The sequence below is a fragment of the Camelus ferus genome, chromosome 5 (assembly GCF_009834535.1).
Source record: "Camelus ferus isolate YT-003-E chromosome 5, BCGSAC_Cfer_1.0, whole genome shotgun sequence".
NCBI classification, from domain to species: Eukaryota; Metazoa; Chordata; class Mammalia; order Artiodactyla; family Camelidae; genus Camelus; species Camelus ferus.
In genome coordinates, this window is record NC_045700.1 from 53,910,530 (window position 1) to 53,937,600 (window position 27,071).

Sequence of the window (27,071 nt, forward strand, 5' to 3'; positions counted from 1 at the left end):
CTTTATATTTTATAGACCATGCGTCAAGAGAGACGCCTCAGTGTTTGGCACACAAAAGGTCATCCAAAGAAGACCTTTCTACAGCAGAAAGGAAAACAGAAACCCCAATTTTTCTCTCACCTGACAATTGCAATTCTTTCCCTAACAATTCACTTTTAGTCAATTTTTCAAGTCCCCCATATCCAGACAAAAGTTCAAAAATGGAATGGAACGCATCTACTTTTATTGCCATTGTTCAACTTTATTGGTTACAAACCATTAATCTTTTGAAAGAGTCTTAATTAAATTATGTTTTAATCAATTTATAATTAATTAAGCTCTATATTAGACAAAAAATAGTATCTTCACTCTTTTGACCTTTTATCTGACAGTTTCAGACCAGGAACATGGGCATGATGGATGGGGAGACCAGAGGTAGAGCACAAATGAGGAGATTGAAGATGAGATGCTAAACACAAGGTAAGAGTTAGGTCTCCTAGAAGATACCAGTAATACAGCACTAGAGGATTGAAAGGTGGGCAAATCCACAGGAGTCAAAGACTAGCCTAGCACCACTGATCCAAAAAAGTAATGAAGAAGAAATCAGGAATGAGATGATAAAAATCAAGCCTAACAGATATCAGAAACTACATGAAGAGGTAGGCTGACAGAAAGTAGGACCAGAATATCTCGAAACCATGGCAGCATCAAGTCTCATCTGTGTGTAAGTTCTATTAACTTTTCCAAACTAAAATCAAAGTGAAGAGAGAGATAAAATCTAGCACTCCACTGTGTAAGTATGGTCCAGGAGGAACAGCAGCAATAGCATCACTTAAGGGCTCCTTGGCAGTGCAGTATCTTGTATCCTACCCTGGACTTACTGATTCAGGATCTGCATTTTAATAGGATCTTCAGGTGAACTGCATGCACAAGACCATTTGAGAAATACTATGTACAATCCAATTAAACTAATCTTTAATCTCAGTCTGAACAGCAACCTCACCATGTCTGAAACATCAGACGTGCTCAGTCTATTCTCTAAGCACACTCCCGTGCTATTCTTCCCACTAAAAAGCCCAATCCCCTTTCTCTCTAACTGTCTGGCTTCCATCCCCCTTCAGGTTAGAAACAATGTCCTACCTCTCTCACAAGGCCTTCCTTGACTTTTCTACTTAGTCACTGATCCTTCATCTCAGTAAATGCACTTAGTATCATTTTCTTCAGTAGTGTCACTTATTGGCATTCCTTCAGTATGTCACCAACTAATTTGTGATGCTTCCTGTCTTGATATCTTGTATTGTATTATTTGTAGATTTAGACATGTTTTAGACTAACTTTAGGACACAGTACATTCATGCTACTTGAGAATGTTTTCTTCATAAAATATCTGGATATTGTGTAATTCATTCATTAGACTAACACAATGGAACCAAAAGCTTTCTGATGCCTGTAAATCTGCCTGCAACCACAATTAAAGTGTGCATTGCAAAATATGAAATTGTGCACAGTTTACAGCCAGACAGCTTAGCTAATATATGAAGACAGATCCAAAAAACCTGTCTCAATTTATAAAATCAAATGTTTTTTATGTTTTGTGTATAATTGATTTATAGTTAGGAACATGTGAAAACTGAAATACTTTGTGTTCATCCATTCTGATCTTAAAACTCTTGTTTATCTTAATATAGCGTCTACTGTACCTTTAGAAAAGTTAAAGATTCAGGTGTTTTATTCTTGGTATTATAAAAGCTGGCAACATAGTCCCCTGTTACAGTAAATCAACACTGCCTACATGATGGGTTAAAGCTGGCAAACAGTCACACATTAGAATACACTACAAAACAATGCTATGTACTATTTGCCTTTTCATTTCTTTTAGATTCTATTTGAATCCCCACCACCACAACTAAAAGTATTTAATCAAGAGTAATACAATTAAGGGATTGAATAATATTAAATATCTAGTGTATTTTCTAAATCTGAAAGATCATAAATCTGATTATATACCACAATTTCAAATACCATTGTTACTGAGCTTCTCATTCTTATTTTTAGACGTAAGATTATAATACCATTTGCACATTCTACTTCATGACTGTTTCTCCACAGGCAAAGAAATTGACATTAGATTGTATAATGCTAATCTAATTAATTTAGGGAATTTAAATTTAGGAGATAAAAATCATTGAGTGGTGGTGCTGAATTCAAATCCAGAAAATGCAATTACTATAATTAACATAGTATATAAATTACATGATTAAATTCAAAAACAAAGTAAGAAAATAAAGAGAAAAAGGATGTGACAAATAGATTATTCTTTACTGCCTAGTCCTGATAGACACGCTCCCTCATACATTACATCTCCTTCTAGGAAGTAAATTTTCAAATCAGAAAGTTCCGGACCAGCACCAAAGTGAGCCACTAGGAAGTCACTCTGTGACTTTACCAAACAATGAAGTAGGAAAACACAAACTTGTAACATTATTTGAAGCTACAGATATCTCTTTAGTCCAATGCACAATTTTTAAATTGTGAATCTAATCTGTTTTGGTTACAGAACAATATCTGTAGGCAGGAATAGCATTTTCCTGTCATTGATCTGTTTTGGCTTCTGGTTATCAACACAAGTTAGCTTTATCCCATCTTCCATAGATATTTTATAGTAACTTTCTGCCCTCTGCTCACCACCACCACCTTTCTGCTCACCACTGCCTCCTCAGGTTGTAGTACATTACTAAATTAAGTACCCATAGTTGAAGAAAAAAAAAAAAAAGTGAGTATTCATTTTCGCTTTGGCTTCAGTTTCCTTCTCTGACTCAAGAGGTCTGTGTGGTGATCTCTGATCCCCTCCCCCATGCTGTGCTGGAGCCAGTCCCTGCCAGCTCCTGAGAATTCATTGTGCTGTGTCTTCTCAACTCCAAGTTCATGATGGAAATATTTACACCATGGACATCTGCTAATCCTACAAATCAGGGCTTTTTAATTTCTGTTTATAGAGGCAGTTTACCAGCATATTACTATTTCCAGCTCTACTGAAGAAAGTAAATGAAGTTGAATCAGTTGCAAGTAGTGGGGAAGTTTACAGTTTAGTCCACCACGTAAAAAAGGGGCAGTATAAGAAGTGTAGGTTAGTGGGCAGGGGCAGGGACTGACAGGAGTCAAGAGAAAATGAATTGCTTAGTCTCACAATGTTTATATGTGAAAATAACAGAAGACTGGTTGTCAAGATCTGGAGTTGGGTGTAAGTCCCTATTGAGTGCTGATTTATTGATGTCTCTTATCCCCAAAATTACAGAAATACAACAGTGGTGAAAAATGTGTACCACAAAGTTATTCTTTCAGAGTTACTTACTAACCACTTGTGAAAGTACCATTGCAATAAAAACAAAACCACTCCCTTAACTTGATTATTTGTTCAGTAGAAATTTTGAAAAAGCAAATAGGGTAATACAGGGTTTGTTTCAAAGTAAAATTCAAATTCCTAGTTAGCTTTTATCAACTTCTCAATCCAATACTTTTTTTTTTTTAAACCATTTTCACCACACACTTCTATTATAAAGCATAAAGTGCTCTTGATGGAAATTCACTACGTGTTCTCCATGTAATCTCTGACTAAGCACTTAGTCTCCAACTCCTAATCATCTCATCTGTAATACGTGTAGAAACAATAATAAATGCTGCCTCCTCCCCCAGGATTTGCATCTGTTTAACTTTAAAACAATAGAAGAGGACCATATATGAACTATAAAAATACCCTAGGTAGATAGGTTTATTATTTCTGTAGCGGCCCAAAGGAAAAATGTGAGAGGGGACTATTGTTTTTACCAAAACAAGCAGGTAATAGAGAGAGTCTACTTTGGGTCAACATTATCCAAATGACAACAGAATGAATCACACAAAATTGGTGTACATTTAGTGGCAGTAAATGCACATCACAGCTCTGTTGGCTGATGGCATCAACATGACTGAGAACAGAGTTTTGAAAGTGTGTAAATATATAAAATTCAGTGGTTCAGCCCTAACCAGGGTAAAATGAGAAGTACTAAGGAAATTAAAGATAAAAATGAATCATTACTCTTCTACTTTTCCAGTATCATTTATACAAGGAGAACAAGACACAGCTGATATTAAAAGGGAGTCTCTTGCTGCCTAACACTGCAGGATGCCTCCAGGGTCGGTGACACCTTGCATCTCATTACCCTCATTAAGTTCTAGACAGGATTTTGTTAAGTGGTCCTGACATGAACTTAGCTTCCAGGAAACCATAAATATATATCTCAGAGAAGATTTTATTCCTTTTTCTCATTTTATGTTTTTTATTCCTTTCCCATTCTCATCATTTTCTGGCTTTCACTTAATCCTTTCAAAAGCTACAGTCACCAAATACTAGTGTCCTAAGATTTGTTAAAGAAAACAAAAAAAAAAAAACATTGATCTACAGACCTACAAATATTTTTTCCTCAAATGAAAAGATTTATGGCCCCATTTTAGGTCAGAGTAATTTTACCAAAAACATTTTAAGCTTCTATCATGTGATGATGATAGCTATCATTTATCGAATGCTTACACTATTTTGAGTACAGTTAAGTCCTCTATATTATCCCTTTTTACTCTCATTTTGACCCTACAAGGCACAGCTATTATTATCCTCACTTTATAGACGAAAAAAGCCAAAGGTCAAGCCAGGCCTGAAGTTTCAAAATCTTTTACAGAATATTTTTATGGAATCAGGCTTTAGAAATTCTGAAGTTTGCTGCATTTATTTAGTAATTTTCATCTTCAACCATAAACCTAAAGGAGTAGTTTTGATTAGCAGTCAAATTATTTTTAGGTTCTTAGACTCACAGTAAAAATGTAGATTTCCAGTAATGCTAGCAGACCAAACATGGCTTATTTTAAGCACTTGTTTATTATTCATTCATCATTTGTCTTTTCATTCAATAAATATGTACTATCAACTGCTATGCTCAGAGCTGTGGTGGAGACAAAGAAATAAAAAGCTGTTTCCCACAATCATTCAAGAAGTTTAAAAAAAATAACTCTTAGTTTTAGCCAGTGGCATACCTAGTATGTTGGACACCCAGAGTGGATCATTTTTTAATACTCCCTTTTATGTATGAAAAAGTTATTCTTTTATAAAGAAATAATCATGAAATGAGACAAATAATAATGGCTAGAAAAGAACTGTAGACAGTAAACATTTTGTCGAGTTGAGATTGTGCTGTTATGCCCATATACAGATATAACTAGTTTAAAAATTAGCGATATTATAGAAAAATGAAAAAGCAATGTATTGATTTTTTAATTATAAGAGGTAACTAAAGTATATCTACATTGTGCTCTGTTAAAGTAATCAATATTATATTTCTGTTTTGAGCCTTATATTTTTCAACAGTGTTGTCACAATTGATCTTTACATATTCATCTTCAGTAGATAGTATAGCCAGATTTGTCAGTCTTTGCTCAGAGTAATTCAAAAGGCACTTTTTATTAATTTTACCTTCTAAATGAAGGTACAGATATAAAAATACATAGGAAGAGTATTAAGTTTGGCAGAGGTTTATGAAATCTCACTTCACAGTAAAATGTTCATATCTGCTTCTTTGGGATTGATCATAATAGGTTTCAAATGCCTCTGAGGTAAAAAAAAAAAAAATTGCCACTGAAATATCTTCACCAGAGCAGCCTGCATAAATCTCTGTTATACTTGGTAAACTTTTCCAAAGTTTATAATTGCTCAGAATTGTTTGTGTCTGATTTAAGTACAGTTTTTGCTCTCTTCACCGTATTTTAAACAGTATATTTGAAATAAATGATAGCCCAGGGATCAAAAAACAAAACTTGGCTGACTGCTTACTGTTGAAACAAATGTATGTAGCTGAGTCTGTATGTGCTGGGAGACCACTGAACAACTGGAATTTCTCCCAAAGTATCTCCCATGTAGAACACAATGTTTATTAAAGAATAAGTAACATATGTATGTATGTATATATAAATTATGTATATATACACAGACACATATTATATATATATATATATATATATATATAATAATGTATATTGATATGTAGAAAATTAAAACCCAACAAAATTAAAACTAAACAATACCACAGCAATTATTTAAGTGTTAGCTCAACATAGGACTGATATTGTTTAGAATTTCTGGTACACAGTTATAATAAAAAGCAGACTGACTTTTAGCAGGTATTAATTGCTTTTAAATTCTCTTTAGAAAATGTCAGCTTAGTGCCTGCACACAAAGACAACTGCTCTCCTGCCCCACACTTGGCATCACTACTCATTTGAGACAATGGGATTTAGCCAATTAATTTATAGAAAAATTATAATTTTAACTATTTGTCAATAAAAAAAGGGGCTCCCGAAATCCTCCCCTCATATTTTATTTCCCCACACTATTACTCTCAGCTATTTGAGGCAACACAATGTGTTTAGACTTTTCATGGCTTGTGTAGTCTAGCAGATGTGAGTTTAAATTCTGACTCTGCTACTTCCTAGCTGTGTGATCTTAAGTAAGTTAGCTAACCTTTCTGAGCCTCACTTTTAATTTTTCAACTTTAAAAAATACTCACTAGCATGACATACCATACATAATTAACAGATGAAAAGACACTTCACGCATTAGGTGTTCATTCAATATAACTATCACAATGACCCCTTAGCCTTGGCCTTGTGGCCGCCATCTGCTGCAGATTCCTAAATACTTCAGATTCCTTGGGCAGCAATTACTTGTGATAGAGGTGGACTAAATAGAGGGTTTATTTTTTTTCCAAAAATATATTTAAAATGAAGGTGCGATATCTTTCCTGCTACCAATCTAGTTTCTTATAAACTGTCTATATTATAACCTATACCCACTGCTCCTTCCTTAGGACTACAGAGTTTCCTGCTTTCTTCCAGTCTTCTAAAGATCTCACTTAAATGTTATTAACAAAGAGCAACTCTATGACCTTTGCTCATTCTCACTGAAAGTATTCTCAAAATTCAGGAGCTGCAAAATCCACCAGAGACCAATTCACTCACCTTGCAAAGAGAAAACTGGAGCTCAGAATGTGAAGCACTTGTCTCACTAGCTAGAGGCTGGTCAGAGACACAGGTCTGCTCCAGAGCAAGCCCTTGTGCTCAGCCGTCAGTACTGGACAGCTGCTTCTCTGCAGCTCTCTGGTGACTTCCTCCATTCCTCTCTAATCCTACCCTGTGTGGCTAACACTGGCCATTTCTCTTATCTCATTCTTTAGCCCTCTTCCCTTGTCTTTGTAACCTCCTTTTTTGAAATCTAATCTTTTCCCTCTTCTTCAACTAGCACCTTTCTTTGAGTCTTCTAAATCTGACTTCAGCTTCACTCCTAGATTGTGAGTAATCTGCTAGAAATTTCCACCTGAATGAAACAATGGCTTCAGTGATTAATCTCAAACATTGGCTTCAAATTTAGATACCCAGTCAGAAAAGCTCCCTGACTCCCTAAAAAAAATTCACCGACGTTATCCCTTCATTCAACAAATACTTATCTAGCACGTATTATGTAGGAGACACTGTTATGGCACTGGAGATACAATACATGCCAACTCAGTCTCAATTTTGTGGACATAGAATGTACATTCCAGGGTGGTGGGTCTAAGGTGGAGTTAGGAGGCATAGGGCTCAGGCCCTGTGAAGACCCATCTACTCTCCAGGCTCATGGGGGTTACTGCCTGCCTGCCCAGCGCACAGGGTATGGAGAAGACTGCAACGATGTCGTCCAGAGGTACCTGGAATAGCTGAAGTGCTTGGCTTTTTGCATCGAAGGTAGTGAGGTGATCACTGTGACCAGTATGAACTATGATCCCGCCATGTCTAAGGTAGCTAAGGTGCTGGCCTCCAGTTGTGCCATCCAGAACTGGGAGGCAGAGACTGGCAACATGTCCTGGTTCAAAGGGAAAGGGTCCTGAGCTCACATTCAGCAGATTTGAGTAGGAATACTGGCACACCTGGGGGCAGGTACCAACCTCCAATTTCCCAGGATACCCTGGGGCAGGAACTGAGCCCTCCAGAGAGAGGTCTCTGGAGTTTCTATCTGGGTCTCTGTCTCTTCCATTACAGTGGAAAAGACAGACGCTAAGCAAAATCATAAAAGGAAATGAATAACTAAAACCATGATAAATACTTCAGTGGAAGTTACAAGGTGCTATGAAATAACCATGTTGTCATTTCCTGATAGATCTGTAGGTGCACCTTCAATTACTCTTCCATTCATGACAACAGAATTAATGGAAGTATCCCTGAGTATACCATAGTGTAAGGGAAGTCAAAATCTCTTTATATTGGTAAACCTCCAGTCTTCTTGATCTCATTTAACTGCAGTGGTCAGAATCATTACAGTTATATGTGCCATATGGTCTATCAATTAAAAAAAAGAAAAGAAAATTTTTTTCTTTCAGGATAGAAATTTTTAAATTAGATCATTAAATAGCCAAATAATAATCAATAGTAAGAATAATAATTCTCATGATAAAAAGTTCAAAATAACAAATGTGTCTTTCTATTTTCTTCCACCTTCAGAGTAGATATTCCATACGACATCTCCTAATGGATGGTTTCTAACTTTGTACTTTATAAGAATAAATTTGTGAAAAAATTCAAAGTTATGTAATAAACAATTCAACTAATTTACTATTTTAAAATGCACATATAGCTTGAAACTATGAACACTTATTAGAGTGTAATTTATCTTTAAAAAAGCCTATATCTTGCTGTGAATTACTCCCAAGTACAAAATAATGATTGGAAATCAAGATATGAATGTGGGAGTAACTTTCTAGTGAACATATAAAAATTTCAATACAATTAATACATGGCTATATATTAGAATAATATAGCTGGGATCACATGGTCTGTGTCATTATGTGTAAAGCATTTCCATTTCTCAAACTCTACTTCATGAAAATAGTATAATCACTTTCATTAATAATGTAGAATAATAAAACTTGCAAGCCATGGATAAATACAGAGGATTTAAAAATGAAATGTATGCTCAGCAACTTTTAATTGTCCTTTACATTTATTTATTATTTCTTTGATAGGTTTCCATTAACAAGGCACAGAAGAGAACTATTGTTTACTCCTTTCATGCCCACTTCCTCTATGCTAGAGTCATTCTCAAAGTGTATTCCCCTCAAAGCTGCTTTAGCACTGCCATCTCTTTTCTCTGAAGCTTTCAGTGAATATGGAATGTTTGAGTGTCTTGCCCCCAAAAGAGAAAATGCTCTGTTTTTTTCTAACTACTTCTAAATAATAATATTCATACTGAAAATTATACAAATCAAAAGTGTTAGCATGCATGATGAATTTTTGAAAATTAAATACACCCATGTAACCAGAAGCCACATCAAAAAAAAAAAAAAGAAGAAGAAGAAGAAGAAAAAGAAGAATGTTGCCAAGGCCCAGAATCTTCTCTGATATTCCCTTCAAGGAATTTCAAAGGTAAACACTTTTTTGACTTTTAATACCTGTATTAGTTTTGCCGTTTCTAAAACTTTAATGGAATTATACAATATGTACACTTTTGTCTGGCTTCTTTTATTCAGTAGATCTTTTTGATTTTTGCCCATGTTATTTGTGTATTTTTGGTTCATTATATTTCATTGTGTTATAGTATACAATTTATTTATGCCTTCTACTGTGGATGAGCATTTGGTAATATTTTGTTTTAGTTTATTATAAATAGTGGTTTTAAGAACATGCTTGTATAGGTCTTTAATGAGTATATGATATGTATGTACTTGTCTTGGGTAAACACCTAGGAGTGAAATTTCTAGATATACATATGTGGAGCTTTAGTAAATACTGCAAACAGTTTTCCAAAATTGTACTTATTTTCAGTCCCACCAACCATGTATGAGAGTTTTGATTTCTCTAAATCAGTGGATTCTCAATTGGGCATGATTTTATATTACAAGGAATACTTGTTAATGCCTGGAAAGCTATTTCATCATCACAACTAGGGGGGATGTTACTGCCATCATGTGAGTAGAGGCCAGGGATGATGCTCAACATCCGACAATGCACAGTCCTTGCAACAAAGAATTATTTGGTCTTAAATGTCAATTATATCGGGGCTGAGAAACTCTGCTCTAAAGCTTCACTAGTCCTGAGTGAAATGTTTGGGTTTTTGCAGTCAGCCATTACAGAAGGAACATACATAATTGCATTTTACTGTGATTTAAATTTGCATTACTTGGTAACTGAGAGAGTATTTTAAAGCCTGACACTTGGTTCTTAGGTGGCAAGCCAATGCAGGTTCCCAAGATAACTACTCCAAACTCCCACCCTAAACTAGACAGCCCTTTTTATTTATTTAATCTTTGACCTGAGAGCATAGGCTTTGGAGCCAAGTGCACCCGGCTTTGATTCCAAACTCTTCTACCTAGGCAAATTATTTAACCTCACTGAACTTCAGTTTCTTTATCTATATTATGGGTACATTAATGCCCATGTTTTAGTATTATTCTTACAATTAGATACAATTGTAGGTAAAAATCTCTGGTACATAGCAGCTGCTCAATAAATATTATTACCTTGGGCTAGAAATGTCAGAGATGCAAATAAATCAGACTAGAAAGAGGACTGGATTGAAAGTTAAGACTTGTTTTTTAGTCCTGACTTTGTAACTAACTAGCTTGGTCAAAGCATTTAATGTCTTCAAGTTTTTTATTTACTCATCTATGAAATAAGAGAGTTGCACTAAATATAAGGTTTTTTCAACCTCATCATTTAAAAATTCCATAAATATGATAAAGCCCCAGCCATCAAGAAGTTCATACTAAAGGAAGATAGGATATGCACTAAATAGCAAATAATTATACCAATTTCTGGTAAATATGCTCAGAAATACAGACCTATGAGAAAAAAAAAGTTACAACCATCAAAGCCCAAGAAAAGAGAAGCTATTTTTGCTTAAGAATCAGGAAACACTTCATAAAGACAGCAGCATTTGAATTAGGACTTGAAGCCTGGATAAGGACAGACAGTAAGTTCAGACAGGAGATAGAGGACAAGCCCTGCAGCAGGGGAAGCAGAGGGAGCATAGGCTCAGGAAGGAAAGTGTAAGACAGTCCTAGGGGACAATCTGTCGTCTGGAATCACTGTAGCATAGGATTTGTGAAAGGAGGAAGGAGATGAGGAGAGCAGGTATAAAGTGTTTGGAATGCCAGAAGAGTCACTATTTCACTTGGTTGGAAATGAAGAGTCAATGCAAATTAGGAAGAAGGTAGTGACATATCCATGACAAAGGTAAAGGCTAATTTGATAACTCTAGAAATAAGGAACTGTGGAAGGGAGGGATGGAAATTAGATCTATTTGGAAACTATTAACATTTTAGATGAGGGGGAAATTTTTTGAAGTAGAAAGTCACAAAGAAAAGAGAACAGAAATATGCAATTTTGTGAGGACACTGAAAGGACTTGATACTTGTTTTATTATGGGAGACAAGAAGTAGACAGGCATCAAAAATAAGGGAGATTTCAAGTCTAAATAAGAGGAGTGAAAGGACAGGGAAACATTGTATGCTTTCCTTAATAGCTATCAACAAAGCAGCTAGGCTTAGGCTGTTCATCTGAGCAATATTTCTCAAAAAAGTTTACTGGAGACTTTGATATCTTTATAGATATTTAACACAAAGAGGGTTCCACTGTTGATTTAGGAAACACTAAATATCACATCATCCTCTTACATATTTACATTTTACATAAACACAATAAAGTTCTGGGAAATAATGTAATAATATGTACATGTGTACATGTGTGTAAAACTATTAAATCTTATAGGACACTAGTGTTGCAAGAGACAAGGTTTAGAGAGATGTGCACACATATGTTCCTGAACTTACTCATCAAGTAAGTATGTGTTATAATAAATCTCTTTGGGATAGATTAGTATCAGGTATCAGGAGGTCTTTCAGGTGAACATATCTAAGAGATGTGGAGATACTGTCATTCAGGACAGAGCTGAGATCTAAAAATGTAAATTTAGGAATCACCTAAAAGGGAAGATAGCTGAGATTATGAAAGGAGATGGTTTTGCAAAAGACTGGAGAAATTAATGAGGGGACATGGAAGCAACACACAGTCTTCATTTTAAAGACTAATGAATGAAAGAAAGAGAGATTGAATTGTAACTTGATGAAGCAGAAAACATAAATTGAAATTTATTTGAAAATTAAATGAAATCATGGAAAGTATTTTTGAATGGGCATCTCCAAGTTACTCAGTAAGTTATGGAAATATCACCTAAGCATTCTAGTCTAAGACAAGTCTTAAACATGGAATTCTAGACCCTTCACCTGGCAAATCAATCTTTAAGGGAAAATCCAGAGCTGATACTCCATCTGGGAGTCTTGCGGCCATTGTCTCCTCAGATTTAAATCGTAGCTCTAAGGTGAACTTAAATGTTCTAATGCTTATACCTGGAGATAGAACTCCTCAGTATAACACAACAATTGGCATAACCATTAGCTTTCTGAGTATATTATAAATTGTTCTCCCATAGGAAATGCTAGGCATTCTGGTGTCTGGCAGGAAAGGAGGAAGAAAAAGAGGAGGAGTGGAAGGGAGCAACAATCATATTTTTATCTAGACATCTATAAGACATACAAATTAAAAAATCAGATGTAAGCTAGGGTCCTTCACCAGCACAGTATTGACATAGCCTCCAGTAAATTGGTAAGTGAGGCTAAATTCCCAAGCGGGCTAATAAGAGAGAAGAAACAATACGTTGGTAGGTAAGATGGAGGATTAAACAGAACAAATTATCCTGATTATACACACGGATCAGAATTATTCAACTTAACAACTCAACTTCCACATGAGTTTGTTTAAAAGCTGGCATATAGATTAATAAGAATTTTTATATAAAGTTTAGGTCAATTTTTATTTAGTAAGAACAGCTGTTTAGTTCCTCAGCATGTTGTCAGAAAGTGCTTCCCATTGTTTAAATAAGCAAATAACAAAAAATAATGGATCTACTCTAGAAATGGAATGTATTTTAAATAAATTGTGTCTTTACCACCCTGTACCACAAAAATAAATATCCTTCATAAAAACTGTATAAATATTTGATTCCTAAGATAGAGAAAATAGCCTTATAAGGGCATTGTATTGTTTGCCTAATGGAATGTGGGATTTATTTTCCCTCTAGAAAATAGATTCTTTGTATAATATTTTAGAAAAACAATCACAGTAAAGTAAAATATTTTAAAATAACAAAACATAGAAGTTTTATGGCACTTAAGATTGACCTTAAGTACATTAAAATAAAACACCATCAAAATAGTAAATTTCAATATTTTGAGTATTAGGATATTTATGGAAAGTAAAGTCTAAATAAAAATTAATAAGGTAGATACTGTTAAATTATATTTTAACATTTCTGTTAATGAAATTATAATGAAGCTGCAGTGAAATCTAGTTCTAGTCTTACACAATCTAGAAGTCACATCCTTCAGTAACTGCAAGGGTCTAGGAAAATGCAGTTTATATTATGGTAGAAACAAATCTCTTCTGTTTAGAAACACTTTCAAAGTAACTGCCTTAACTTTATCTTTCTATTCACTCCTCTTTCTTTACTTCTTCTAGAGACAGTATTTTATATCCTAAAATTCCTAGTAAGGAACTCCCATGTGACATGTCAAACCTATGTTTGTACAGCCATCCCAGTAAATCATAAGGCTCAGGGAACATATAATAATTTACTTTTGCTCAGTTTTTTTTTCTTTGCTCCATCTCCAGAAAAGAAAGTTTTCATGGATATCATGTGTATTAAATAAATTTGAGCAGTAGCTAAAATTTTTTTTAAATGATTCAAGTGACTTTGCTAGCAAGTAAGAATGGGTTTTAACTCAAGGAACGACTGTGTAGCTGACCTGACATATGCATTAAGGTCTCCTGACATTACTTGTTATGAAGCTGCAGTCTGTAATGGAAGCCACACTTAACTGCTTGTTCTTAATGTCAGTACTCTTTAGTGTTTCTTCCTCTGACTTGCTGTGACCCCTTCAGCTTCAATTTCTCTCTTCACCTATGAAATAGGGATCTATGTAGTTTTCCTTGCATTTCGTAAGGATATTGTATGAACAAATAGTATAACAGATATAAAAACAAATTTTTAAACCCTTAGTACAGGATTCTACACAAGCATAAGCCATTATTATTCAAAATGGTGTTATTTATAAATTGGAACAGTCTACATTCCACTAAGTGTGAATTTAAGGATGATGCTTTTTCAAAAAGCACAAAAGCTGGGTAAAAATGCTGCCAAACTTGTGTGTACAGTGATACCTGGGTGTGATAATCCACACATAACTTCCATCTGTTATTTCTTAATTTGCCCTCAGCTGTTTCAATAATGTGACATTGTTCGTCACTTCTCAATCTTTTCAAAATATTTCTTTTCCTTTTTTTAAACTCACACCATAACAGTTATGTAACAGAACATTAACTATTCTCTCAATTAGGCAAGTTTTTTTTTGCCTAAGCTTCTCTAAAAGTAGATAAAAAAATGTTACCTATGGAGAAATTTCTTGGAGTCAGATTATATTCCAGATAACATAAATAAGAAAATAAATTATTAAAGGAAGAAAAAAAGACTGAAACAAAATGAATTTCAGCAAAATAAAGGAGCCATTTTGGGGGAAAATTTAGAGAAACAAAAAAATACCTTGAAACATTAATTTCTGGAGATATTAATAAGCATTATATAGAAATAGAATATATTATAGGAAATATTAGAGTAAACAAACTTGTTTTACTGCAAAAATTCTAATATTGTAAATCTCTAAGAGGAGAATGAGTACGACAGGCAGTATTCCCCAAACTTATCTGATGCTTTTGTTCAGAGTATCTCAGGGGAATAGTGGTCTATGGTGAAATAGCATTTTGGAAATACTGAGCTCAGGATTTTGGTTCATCAGGTTTGTCAATTTTAACAACAAACCGGATGGGTGACAACACATATTAAAAAAATAAATGCAGTCTGACCCTGGACTGACTAGCCCTAGCCCACCTCTCAGCCACACATGCATCTTTCCACATGCAGCTCAGATCTGTGCTGCCCATTCAGGAATTCTCCCCTATCGGCAAAACTCTCCCAAACACTTCATGCACTTTTGCACTCCCATGCCTTTGCTTATGCTATGCCATCTTCTTGATGTCCTTTCTTTCTTCTTCCATTTGCCTATCAAAAGCCTACACAGCCTTCAATGTTCATTCTCAAATGTCCCTCCCTCTTCCTTCATTGCACTTTGTGTGTTTCTCTTTAAGGCATCAGTTCTCAAAATTGGCTATATGTTAGAAATAGGTAGGGAGTTAAAAAACAAAACAAAAAACACTTATTCCTGAGTCTCACCCAGCAATTCTGATATAATAGGTCTGAGATACAACCCAGGTATTGGGATTTTTAATTCCTCTGTGATTTTAAGATACAGCCAATGCTGAGGACCATTGCTCTGGAGACCATGGTAATTTGACTCTGTACTTTATAGACCTACATCCTCAAAAAAGGGTTTAAAATTCTTTCGAGGAGAAACTTAGTCCTCTTCGTATAGGTCCTCCGTACCCACAGACATTTTTGAATAAAAAAAAAGAAAATACCATATAATCTTTCCTATATGTAGAATCTATAACAAGACAAAACAAAAAATAAGCTCATAGATTCAGAGACTGGTGATTGGTGGTTGCCAGAGGCAGGGGGTAGGTAGAAGGAATATACTGCTTTAAATAAAATATATTATGTGTTTATTTAATTCATAAAATTCATTTCATCTGAAAAAAAAATTTGGCTCATACTCCCAGTGTTGATACTAATCTTACTAAAAAGTTTTCCAAATTACTCTCCTCTTCCATTCCTATTGTATGTAAATTACGTCATTAAGGAAAGTGGCTCCCAAATCTAGCTGTGAATCAGCATGAACTGCAGAGCAGGCAGAAATGATCAAAGCTTTCAATTCCCAGATCTACTGAAGCAGAATCTCTGGGGTTAGGAATTCAGAAGCTTGTTCTTAGTTTTTAGTTTAATTTAGTTCAGTCTGGTTTTGTAAGCTGCAATTCTAGTGTCAACAACAAACAAACCATTCTGTGAATCACTGACTTAACAGAGAAATTTTATAATTTGTGACTTTTATGAAAACATTTACTCATTATAGTAGTATTTGGGAAGGTCCAGTAATAGAAAATAATATCACAAATCTATCCCATAAATAATAAATAATTTTTGAAAAATAATAATCATAAATCCTTAGAGAATACATCTTATGGATGAGACTCAAATGATTGAAATGCATAAGAAAGTATTATTTTATTTTACTGTTTACAAGTCCTTCTTTCTATGTCATAGTTTTAGTGAAAGTGAAATTGAATTGGCAAAATCATATAATTAATTACATTCAGCTTTTATTAAAATAACTTTTTTTCTCAAGTCTGTTAGCATGACACTTGGTAAAAATCAATTCTCCAAAAGAAATTAGGAAAGTACAGGCCATCATTATGGGTGTAATAGCTCACATTTTGGTCAGTTAGTTGAAACTTCTTAAACTTTTAACTTTTTTAAACCAGGAATCTCAGGCATGCTATAACCCTGAAGTCAGGTGAGGCACATTTGACCCTTCAGCCACATAAAGGTCAACTGGACTTCACTATTCCGTTAATGTACATTTTTTTTCCTATTCTCCCGGGTCATAACAGTATGAAAGAAAAATTCAAATTATGTGCTGTCTCTTCAATGGCTGAATGAACGATGGATGGACTAAAGGAAAGAAGAATCAGAAAGAGCATAAGAGCTTTTGGAGAGCATTAATTGTGTTAATTGACCCAAATGTACATGTTTCCCTTTACTAACGCCCTCCTCCACCAACTCTGGGCTTGATTATGTAATTTTTTTTAAACGTAATTTTTCCAATCTGATAGTAGTAACTTGACTCAATGACAGATTTCCATTTGAGAAAGTAATTTCTAATGAGTCATAGTCGTTCAAGGGTAGGGCTATAGGCATTGAATTCTCTTTCTAGAATAATTCAAGTTGGGGCTAAAATGAATGCATTTTATTCATTCAACAATTATACATTTCTTCATCTATTCCTTAAATGCTGGAAAATTATATACAGATGGTCAGTACAAGTATGTTGCAGAGTATATTGATTTTCTCATTCTTTAATTAGTATTAGAAACAAGAACTAAATACCCCTTCCTCCAGTAATCATCTTGGATGTAGCTGCCAGAATTTTCAGCCAAGATTTACTGGCCATCATTCAGCCTGAATATGAAGAGTTAACCACTATGTGGAACTAATGAAACAAATTATTCATTCTATCATTCTTTCATTTCAAGGGAGTTCAGCTAAAAGTCTACAGTTTGATTATGTTTAGTCTATCAATGTTTTTAAAAATGTGAAAACACATGCTTTTTGTTTTCCATCTACCACAGTTCCCAACACTTTCTGTTTCAAACATTTACAACACTGATCTGGTCCCTTTAGGTATTTAAGTTTAAAGACTGGGTAAGTTCTCACTTATGACTCACATTCTACCAAAAATTATAGGAAATACAAAGATGAATTCAAAATGGATTCTGGCCTCAGGAATCTTACAGTTTTGTATGAGAGTTGATCCTCTTACTCAAGTAATTATAATAGACTGAAAAGAAACATACAGTAAAAGAGATGCAAATAAAATGATATGCGATCACAGAATTAGAAACAATTGGGTGCAGCTGAAATGAGCAAGAAATGTTTAATTTGTGGGCACAGAAATTACCAAAGGTCTCTCTTTTTTCTTTTATGTTATTTCTAAAAGACACCACTACTGGAATGGTTATAAGCATTTGGAATCTTCATTAGAGATGTCTAACAAACAGGTGGTCCCAGATAATCACACATCCCTACTTTCATCCAAATTTTAATTTAATGATACAATTTAAAAGTGATTTGACCTAATACAATTTTCTTTTCCTTTCTCAATTAGAACTCAAAAATTTGCCACATTTGTATGTAAAGATACAACCCTACTGTTTTTCATTATCACTGGTCTCCAGACAATTTGTTCTAAGCTCTTTGAGCTCTAAAAATGTTAAATTAAATATTAATATTTTTAAGCTGAAGTGATGATTTTCATAATAAAAGCTCATGACTTTCAATGCCTATAAACAATTGGTTAATAATACATAATTGATATTTAAATATCTATTTTGATTTAATAAATAACACTTCTAAAAATAACATCCTAAGATCCTAAAAGCTAGAGTCACCAAAACACTAAGAATGGACACCAATTTGACTTAGAATTAATACTTTCTCCATAACAAAAACTATGACTTCAATGGAGCAGGCTTGGGATGTTACAAAGATAACTCTGGAAGCTTTATCATCTGTTCCTTCAAATGTACTGTGACTTGCTCCCTACAATTCCATCAGCTCCAGTTCAGGAAATGTTGGATTTTCCTCAGAGATCATGTCCAAGTGGCCTTAATCAAATAAATAAATAAACTGAAGCTTTCCCATGAAAACTATCAAACTCATGTCAGGTCCAGTCACAGAACTGAAGTGACTTAGGTTTATAAATACTGCAGACTTCTTTAATCTTATTCTCTATAAACCTACGTCATCTTTAACATTACTTTTTTTTACTGCTATTATTATTTTTTCCATTGCTTATTACCTAAATACTGTATGTGATAGGCTCATTATTCCAAATATAAAATTTTCCAGATGGTATAAAACCATAGAATTATTCCCAGTACATTATTTTGCCTGCATAATATTGATTTTCCTCATTCCAAACATTACATACTAATCTTTGAAAAGCCATTTATAAATCATATTAATGTCCAATATAAATGCAAACAGCACCAAGAGTATCTAGCTTAGAAAACAAGATTTGCATAACTCCTGAGTGACAGACATGTTCCCATATTTTAATCTACTCCTTGTTCCAGGATCCATATCCAAAATTATTCATTGTGAATTTAACACTTCCTCATGAAGTTGCCCTAAAGATTATATGCTTGTACTTTGTCTACAAGTATGCTAAGATTTTGATGAACGGTAGCTCTTAGGATTGTTAATACTGACTGCTGCTGCTGCCACTAGTGATGATAAGTTTATTGGAGATAATTTAATTTGTGTAAACTGTGGGTGAAATAATACCAGACAGAGTAAATTAGTTACTTCTAGACTTTAAAATCTATAACAAATTACAATTTATCTGTGATGACCACTTAAAAATTAGATCAACCCTTATCATAACTGGGAAAAAAGGCAATGTCTGACAATTTTTTTCTTAATAAACATTACCTGCCTTACATTCAGATGTACTTGTTTCACTTTCATCTTTGTAATTTATTTTAAAGATCAATCTGTGTCTATTCCATCCCTATAAGTCATACAATCACCTTTGACCAGCAGCGAAATCCTAACCTAGACAACGAAAAGATTAATTTGTAATAAATATGTCTGTTATAAAATGTATTTGTTTTTCTATTAATTAGCACTGTATTTGATAATGTCATAAACTTTAAATTCATATCACTGTGCCTATTTTTCAAAAGTATTTTTCACTTTCATAGCAAGGGGAGATAACTTAAATGTAATTATTTTGTTCTGTCAATTGTCATCTAAAAATTATCATTTATTAGAAAAAACCTGAAACTAAATTTCTAGTATATAATTATGTAACCACTGAAAGTCAATTCATATTCTTTTTTTCTCTCTTTTCTAATAAATGAATTCACAATCACTTGTCTTAGAAACAAAAACTGAAAAAATACTTCCATAAATATAGAATTATATTTTGGATATGATTTAGATAGAGCTTTTGCCTATGAGGAAATTCATTTCATAGAAAGAAAAGGCATTTAATGCATTATACTACTTCAGTTCATACTTTTATTTCTGTATAATTACTTTTCACTCTGATGACTTTGTACTAAATACATTTCTGTCTAAAGTACATATTTTTGATAAGAAGATGTTAAAAAGAGGCTTAAAACACAGAATATCATAAATACTTCAATATTTATAAGATAAAAATATCAATGTCTAATAATGTACTGCAATTTAATTAAATTTTGAAGTGATTTTACATTTTACATTATTTGTTCAGGTTTTTTATTATTCCCAAAACACTCAAGGAAATGAATCTGAAACATTAAATAATGAATACTGTCCGGACACCTTGCCTAGAAAACTACTGTAAATCGGCAGTCGGGTGCTCCACCTTGTTACTGTCTGAACATCTGAAATCGTCCGTTGCCCTGCATATTAGCAACTTCTAGTTTAGCTTTGACACTGATGTCATACATGAGCTTAAATGTGGGACTAAATATAAATAAAAATGATTATACTCCAAAAGTTTATGGTTTTAAATATGTAATAGATATTTTACACTAATTTCTCTATAAAGCATAGATCACAGTCTTGAAATTAGAATTCAGACACAGCAACAGGTTACTAGCTGTTCCTCTTAGGGGTCCACAGACCAAAAAAAAGTAGGACTGCCTTTCTTTCTCTAGGCTTTCCTATTTCATCTCACTGCAGTCTACATTTCCATGTGAAGAGAATGTGCCTGCCAAAAGCACACTCAGAATTCCACTGCTAACAGATACTTGCAAAAATAAAACTTTTGAAAAGGCATGAAGAGGAGAAACAGCATGTTCTAAATGCTATGAAGAACTCAACATGATTTTCATTGGTCTCGGACACTGGCAGTCATTTGACTTGCACTTTACTGTCTCAGATCCTGGATGCACAGACCAGTTCTCAGTTCTAGGGCCAATGAAGAACTATTTGCATGATTTCATTTGTGGCTTTGGAGTGCTACTTCTAATGAAAAGTCACCACAAAAATAACTTATCCGCTTTTGACCCCTGAAAGAAGTTCAAAAGGTTGTTGGTTCCAAAGAACACAGAATAAGGTTAACATGTAAGAAAGGTTTCCATTTATTTTTTAAAATTCATTTTTTCCTACATACTTCCAGAAAGAATTTGAAGCAACAAACAGGAAAAAAAAGATGCACATATAATAGAATTTGATAAGATAAAATATCAAATCAAGTGGTAGGAGATAATTATAATGAAAACCCAGACTTAAATTCTTCATGGCAGTGAAATTCAGATAAGATTTATTTTCAATAATGCAATTTTATTAGGAAAAACAGATTTTTCTTGGTGTCAACATCTAAGATTGATTTATCTCACGGAAATATGGAAAGTTCTCTAAGCAATATGAGTATGCAATAGGATGGAAGTGTCTTCAGCAACTGTTTTACTGAAGTTATATAAAGGTACTTCATTTGAAATGTACTATCAATTGATGAATTTTTTATATAAAGAGATTAATTTTGCTTACCAGAGATAAAACTCTATGGTAATACAGAAAAAGAAGTTTTTAAAAGTCTAAAGGACTGTATCAGAGGTCTTTAATTTCTAGTGTTGATTCAAATCTTGGATTTTAAGAATACATGCAATTTTATTTTCTAAGTGCTGAGGAACAAACTCAGTGTTGTTGATGGAAATAGTGTTCCCTTCCTAGATAATTATAAAGCCTAAAGTGTTTCTTTTGAGTAAAGGGAGAATCATCTCTTCTCTCTACAAGTCTAAGCTGCAAGAATGTCTGCAGGCAGAAACACAAGTGTGTTTGAGATGCACAATTTGTATCTTCTCAGAGCTGAATAGTCTTATTGATCCCAGAGCTACATATGATATGCATGGAAGAGATCACAGAAATTCCTGCCTTGGCCATAAAAGAAACTTTGCCATTGTTCCTTGCTTCACAGACCTGGAGTGAAAATACATATCTAAAATTTCCATGAAAGACTTTTAGAACAGATTTGACAACCTAGCTGTGTGCAATGATTTGGGAATCAGCATTGTAGGAGACAGACATTCTCGGAGACAGAATCTAAATAATATGTAAGATTCTTCCCAGTTTTCCCAAAAGCGTACCAGCCATGGAATTTCAATACTCATCATCTCCTCTAAAAATCTCAACTTTTACACTTTGATGGATGACTTTTACTATCTGAAATTTAGGGAGATTATGCTGACAAAAATTTTATGTGTCCAAACCCTGGACACATCTAGTCAACCAGAGAATCCCAGGTGAATTGAATTAAAACTGTGGGGTCAATGAGAAAGTAACCTGTATATAGAAATTTGAATGGTGTCAATATGTCGGATGTTTCTTAAAAAAATCCCAGACTGATCTCACTTAAAGACTAAAGTTTTAAATGAATTACCTATAAACAGCAAATATATTTCACAAAATTTCTATTAAACTTGTAGCTAGCACATATGAAACATTCTAGAACAGATTTGCTTACCAAGTGGATTGAAAATCTGTGTGCAAAGCCCTCAGGAAGTGGGGTGCTTCTAAGTACATATTAAGAAGGGAAGGTCTGGTACATGGGTGTCTGACCAGAAAGGGCAGGCCTCAGTGTGAGAGGCTGGACAGCCCTGGGGGAGCCCAAGGGGACAGAGAGCTGGGAAAGGGGGCTGACAAAGAAATGAAATAAAGCATGGGATAAGGGCCACAGATGTCAAAGGCAAACTTAAACCTACTTCCCAACTTGCCCCAAAGCACAGCTGGCTATCAGAAAGCCCATGCTGTATTTAACTGAAGAGCATCCTAAAACTTTCTCTGAGGAATTATGTGTAGTCATTTGGATCTTTTAAGATACTGTCCACCTCATCAAAATCATATCCTGATAAAAGCAATGTGCCAGTTGACCAATCAATCCCACCCCAACATCTGGCCTTAACCTGTTTTCAGGCAGGGACCCATTTCGACACTTGCTTGAAATAATTGCGAAATAATTGCCTGAGTGGAAGTATGTCCTCTTTGGTAGCTGTGTTTTCCCTGCTAGGTCACCAGGATCATGAAGCAATCATTTGATTTTACCAAATTTTATTCTAATTTTTTGGACAAAGAATCCCATCTTAACCAAAGGATCTGTTCTTTATATGAAAAAGAACAGAAGCACAGTTGAATTGCAATTCCCCTGCAAGTGGCACCTTGGCATATAATTGATCAGGAGGGGATAAGGATTTGAACCACCTGCCACAAATTGCAGCAGCACCACAGTGGAGTAGTATACTAAAGTTGATGGCTAAGTGGATCTGATTTTATCCACAGCCTTGCTTTCCTGGACTCCTGCAGGTGCCCTCTTCAAGTGATGCCTCAGTGGAGATGAGTTTGGAATTATCTGTGCAACTCTTCATGCCTGTTTGAAATCACACAGGCCCTTGAGAGAAAATAGAAGTGAATTATATAGGGACTAGAAGAACTTTTACAGTTCCTGCCATAGGAAATATGGCCAGTGAATATACATTTGGAGAGTAATTTTGGATTTTTGGTTATTTATTGCTATTGCCATGTAAAATTTATAAATGCGTATTTAAGTAGACATATTAAGTCTATAATACAGAGTTAAATAAATTTATCTTTTCAAAAGAGGGTTTTAAAACATATTTGAGCTGACTTTGTTTTAAGCATTACAAAAGTATATTATTGCTACTAATAATATTATAGTAATGACAAATCAATATGTAAAAATAGAAACATTTTATATAATTATACTCCTTGAAGCCTACCCTACTCATTATTTAACAACCCCAGAATGTCAGGAATTTCATCCATAAACTTCAATTACCGTGTAGTTACTTCTAGATCAACAAGTGGCTGCAATCTGACTTTAGTATTGTTAACACATAGTATCTTTGCTCTAGTTAGGATATTATTTTGGGGGAAGCACAAATTTGATAGATAATTAACTTCTTTTATTAATCATCTGTCTTAAGAGGCAGAAGTTGTTTGTGGTCATTTTCTGGCTACTTTAAAATTCTTAATTCCCTGTCTTAAATTCTAAAGCACATAATAGGTAACGAGTGAATCAAGAGTTAAAAGGTCAATGAAGAAACTGCTGCTCTCTTAAAGAAAGAGTGTTTCTCCCCTCAAAAATAAAATCTTAGCCCAATCCATAGCAGATCTACATTCTGGCTGGCCAAAGATTCCACCACAGTGTAGAATTTTTCCTACTGCTCTACTGTTTCCTTAACCACTATACGGATATTCCTGAACTAGCTGTAAAATGTACACCCTCTAGTATAATAACTATCAAGTTCAAACTTGTCTCCCCACACATTACTGTAAAAAAAAAAAAAGTGTAGCATTCAAAGCACTGAAAAATTGAGGAAAATCAGCTAAAAGAACCAAGCATAACATTTCCCATTTAGAGGGCTATGCAACAGAAACAGCGAGGGATTGCATAATGTTTCAGAAGTTTTTCCAGTGCTATGTCATTCATGTGCATGAAAAGCTAATATGTTTTTAAAATACATTTTGAAGAATTGATAAAAGCTTGTGTATAGGGTTTCAGAAAATAGAAAATAAAAGGACTCCTTCAGTATGCATGACGTTCAACTTTGGGCACACTTTTTATTGCTTTGCTGTTAAGGATGAAAAAGAGAAATTATTTTCCCTAATAGCCCTGGAGTCACCTAGGATGTAGCGTTACTTACCTAAAGATGGGTCTTTGGAGATGTTTCCTCCTGATTGTGACATGGTCATCCATTTAAAGGTGAAAGTTTAACTTGTTCCTAGAAATCACTCCAGAAATCCAGGGAGAGAATGTGGAAGCTTATCCCGATCTACTGTGCTACAAGGAGCCCAGAAGGAAAAAGTAGTTTCCTCTTTCTCTTTTTGGGTGCTGGGAGAAAACTTCCCTGCTCTCTGCCAGCTGAGCAGTGTGTCCATAGAGGCCACATAAGACAGGCACGTCAGGGCACTCCCCCACAGAGCAGGGTGTGCAAAAAACACCAAGAGTCACGTTGACATGGGCAAGAGAAGTGCACGGGACCCTCGGAAACAGAATGAAACAAACAGAAAACTTCCTAGCCCAGTGGCACCCAGGTAGGAGCTCCCTAAGTTATTGCAGCCATGAGAGCACTCCTTCCACATGCTGGTCAAGCTCGGAAAAGCTAAGTCCCTCCCTGTCTTTAAAACAGCCTGTTCTGAGGCTCGACTTCTTTTCTTCAAAATAAAAGTTGTACAGCTGGTTCAGCAGTCCCATGTGAGTACCCTCTGAAAGTTTGTTCTGTTAAAATAAGAACTGTATACAAATTAATGAAGAAAGATGGGCTCAGGCTGCATGGCTGGCTTTGCTTCAAGAGATTATAATTATTTTACAATCTTGCTTTTATTCACTCTGGCTGAAGTGTGGAGACGACTCATCATTTTTGGCACTCATAACCTAATAACCTACACTTGGCTGAAGTCGAAGATGCCATTTCAACTGATAGAAGCCCCTGTGAAGCCGGCCAGAGCTACAAAAGTTACAAAAACAAAAATTGCTCAATTCCATCAGTGACGCTGTACCCAGATATCTGTACAAATGTGGTTTTCCAACTAAAAGGGGACATTTCAAAAAAAGATAATGTAAACACACACAAGCTTTTTTTTTAAGTACCCAAACTCCCCGGGAACCTAAAGTTTTTATTATAAAATCAAATTTTAACTAATGAAAATGAAAAGAAAGAAAAGTAGGTATAAGAGAGAAGTTGTGAACAGTTGAAAATAAATGACATTAAAGATTGTTTTACTTGGAAGACTTAGACTCAGACTGCAGGAACTCTTGTAAGTTACAGAGAAGGCAAATCTTCATATTTTAATATAAATTATTTTAGAGACACTTCTGTACCTGAATCACAAACAAAATTTCTACTCATTCAATAATGTTATGACATTCCCAGCCAGAGGTTTGTTATGTAGTAAACCATCTCAAAGTGTGATTAAAATGTTTTTAACATATACGTGTTATAAAAGGGGAAAAAACTGAGAAACACACATTCTTTAGGTGCGTGATCCATAAAAATAAGGACCAAATGTCACAGAGGGGGATAGAATCTATCTGGTTGTGATCTGTAGCTCTTAGCACCCTCCAAATATGTCCACAGGAGCAAGAACACCTTTTATTTTCCTCCCAGAGGAGAGACCAGTAAGGATAAGAGAATTAAAAAGAAATCATTGATTATATTGAGCAGTTCTAATCCACACTAGGATATGGAATCAGTCTGAGAAAGCATTGAACTAAAAATAAAATAAATGGGTTCTAGTCCTAGTTCTATTATGAATATGCTGGCCATTTGTGGGGAAATTTCTTGACTTATCTGAGCTCTAGTTTCTTTGTTTGTAAAATAAAGTAATATTAGTTGAACTCTGTGTTCCTTTCCAGCTTTAATGGTACCAACGTGCTATTTCTAAATACGATTAGTGTATTTCTTGCAAAGGAACTAGCATAGAAGTTGTGACTGATACCTAAAAAAATACATATTCCTTATGCAAAGTTATAAATAAGGAAGCTATAAAAAAAGGATAATTTTGTATTACATATATTTATGTAGACATTACATATTTATAATATGTATATAATATATATAAATAATGACATCTAAATCGATGTTCCTCTATCATCAATAAGCATTCAATCATAAGCTGACATGTGTGCAACAGTGCAGTTAAATCTAGAGACCATCTGTATGCAAACTGATATGCAGATCTTTTTGGGTAGATGCTTTATTACAACCACATGCTTTGGCTCTCTTTGTATGTGTAATAGCACATTGCAGAGGTCTTCTGGAAGGATTTTTGCATTTATGAGTGGCATTCAATTTCTGTACTCATGGTTTATCTCTAATACTGTTAATTTAGCATAAATACCCCTGAGGAGCTACCCAAGAGAAAAATAAGTCCATGAACTTTAAAAAATTAACTTTCTTTTTGTCTACTTTTGATTTAGAAAAGTGAGATGATTTCTTCATTAATATGATGGAAGGAACTCAATGCAAATACTAATAAACATCTAGCCAAGGTACAGTTCAAATGACAAGCAAGTATACAATCTTACTTGAGGCTTTAAGGCTTGATTGTCAGCTGCAGAATCTAAAAGTTATTACACTAAATACAGGAAATTCATAACATCTTTGCTTGTGTTAGGTTCATATTCTTTTTGCTCTGAAATTAAGGTAGAAAGCTTAGATTCCCAATGACATCAAGCATTATA

The 27,071-nt window shown here is 34.4% G+C and overlaps 1 protein-coding gene across 6 annotated transcripts in view; it reads right to left on the reverse strand.

Moving 5' to 3' along the window:
* The window catches only part of PDE1A (phosphodiesterase 1A), a 300,999-nt gene that overhangs the window by 199,330 nt on the left and 74,598 nt on the right, over positions 1–27,071 (reverse strand). The window contains exon 1 of one of the 6 annotated variants that reach the window (XM_006183029.3): positions 24,532–25,181. The exons of 4 other annotated variants lie outside the window; for them this stretch is intronic. In XM_006183029.3, coding sequence (XP_006183091.1) covers positions 24,532–24,584 — 53 coding nt within the window. In that variant the 5' untranslated portion in view covers positions 24,585–25,181. Of the gene's footprint in view, positions 1–24,531; positions 25,182–27,071 lie in introns of those variants that run through there. One more of the 6 variants, XM_032479874.1, reaches the window with a different exon arrangement.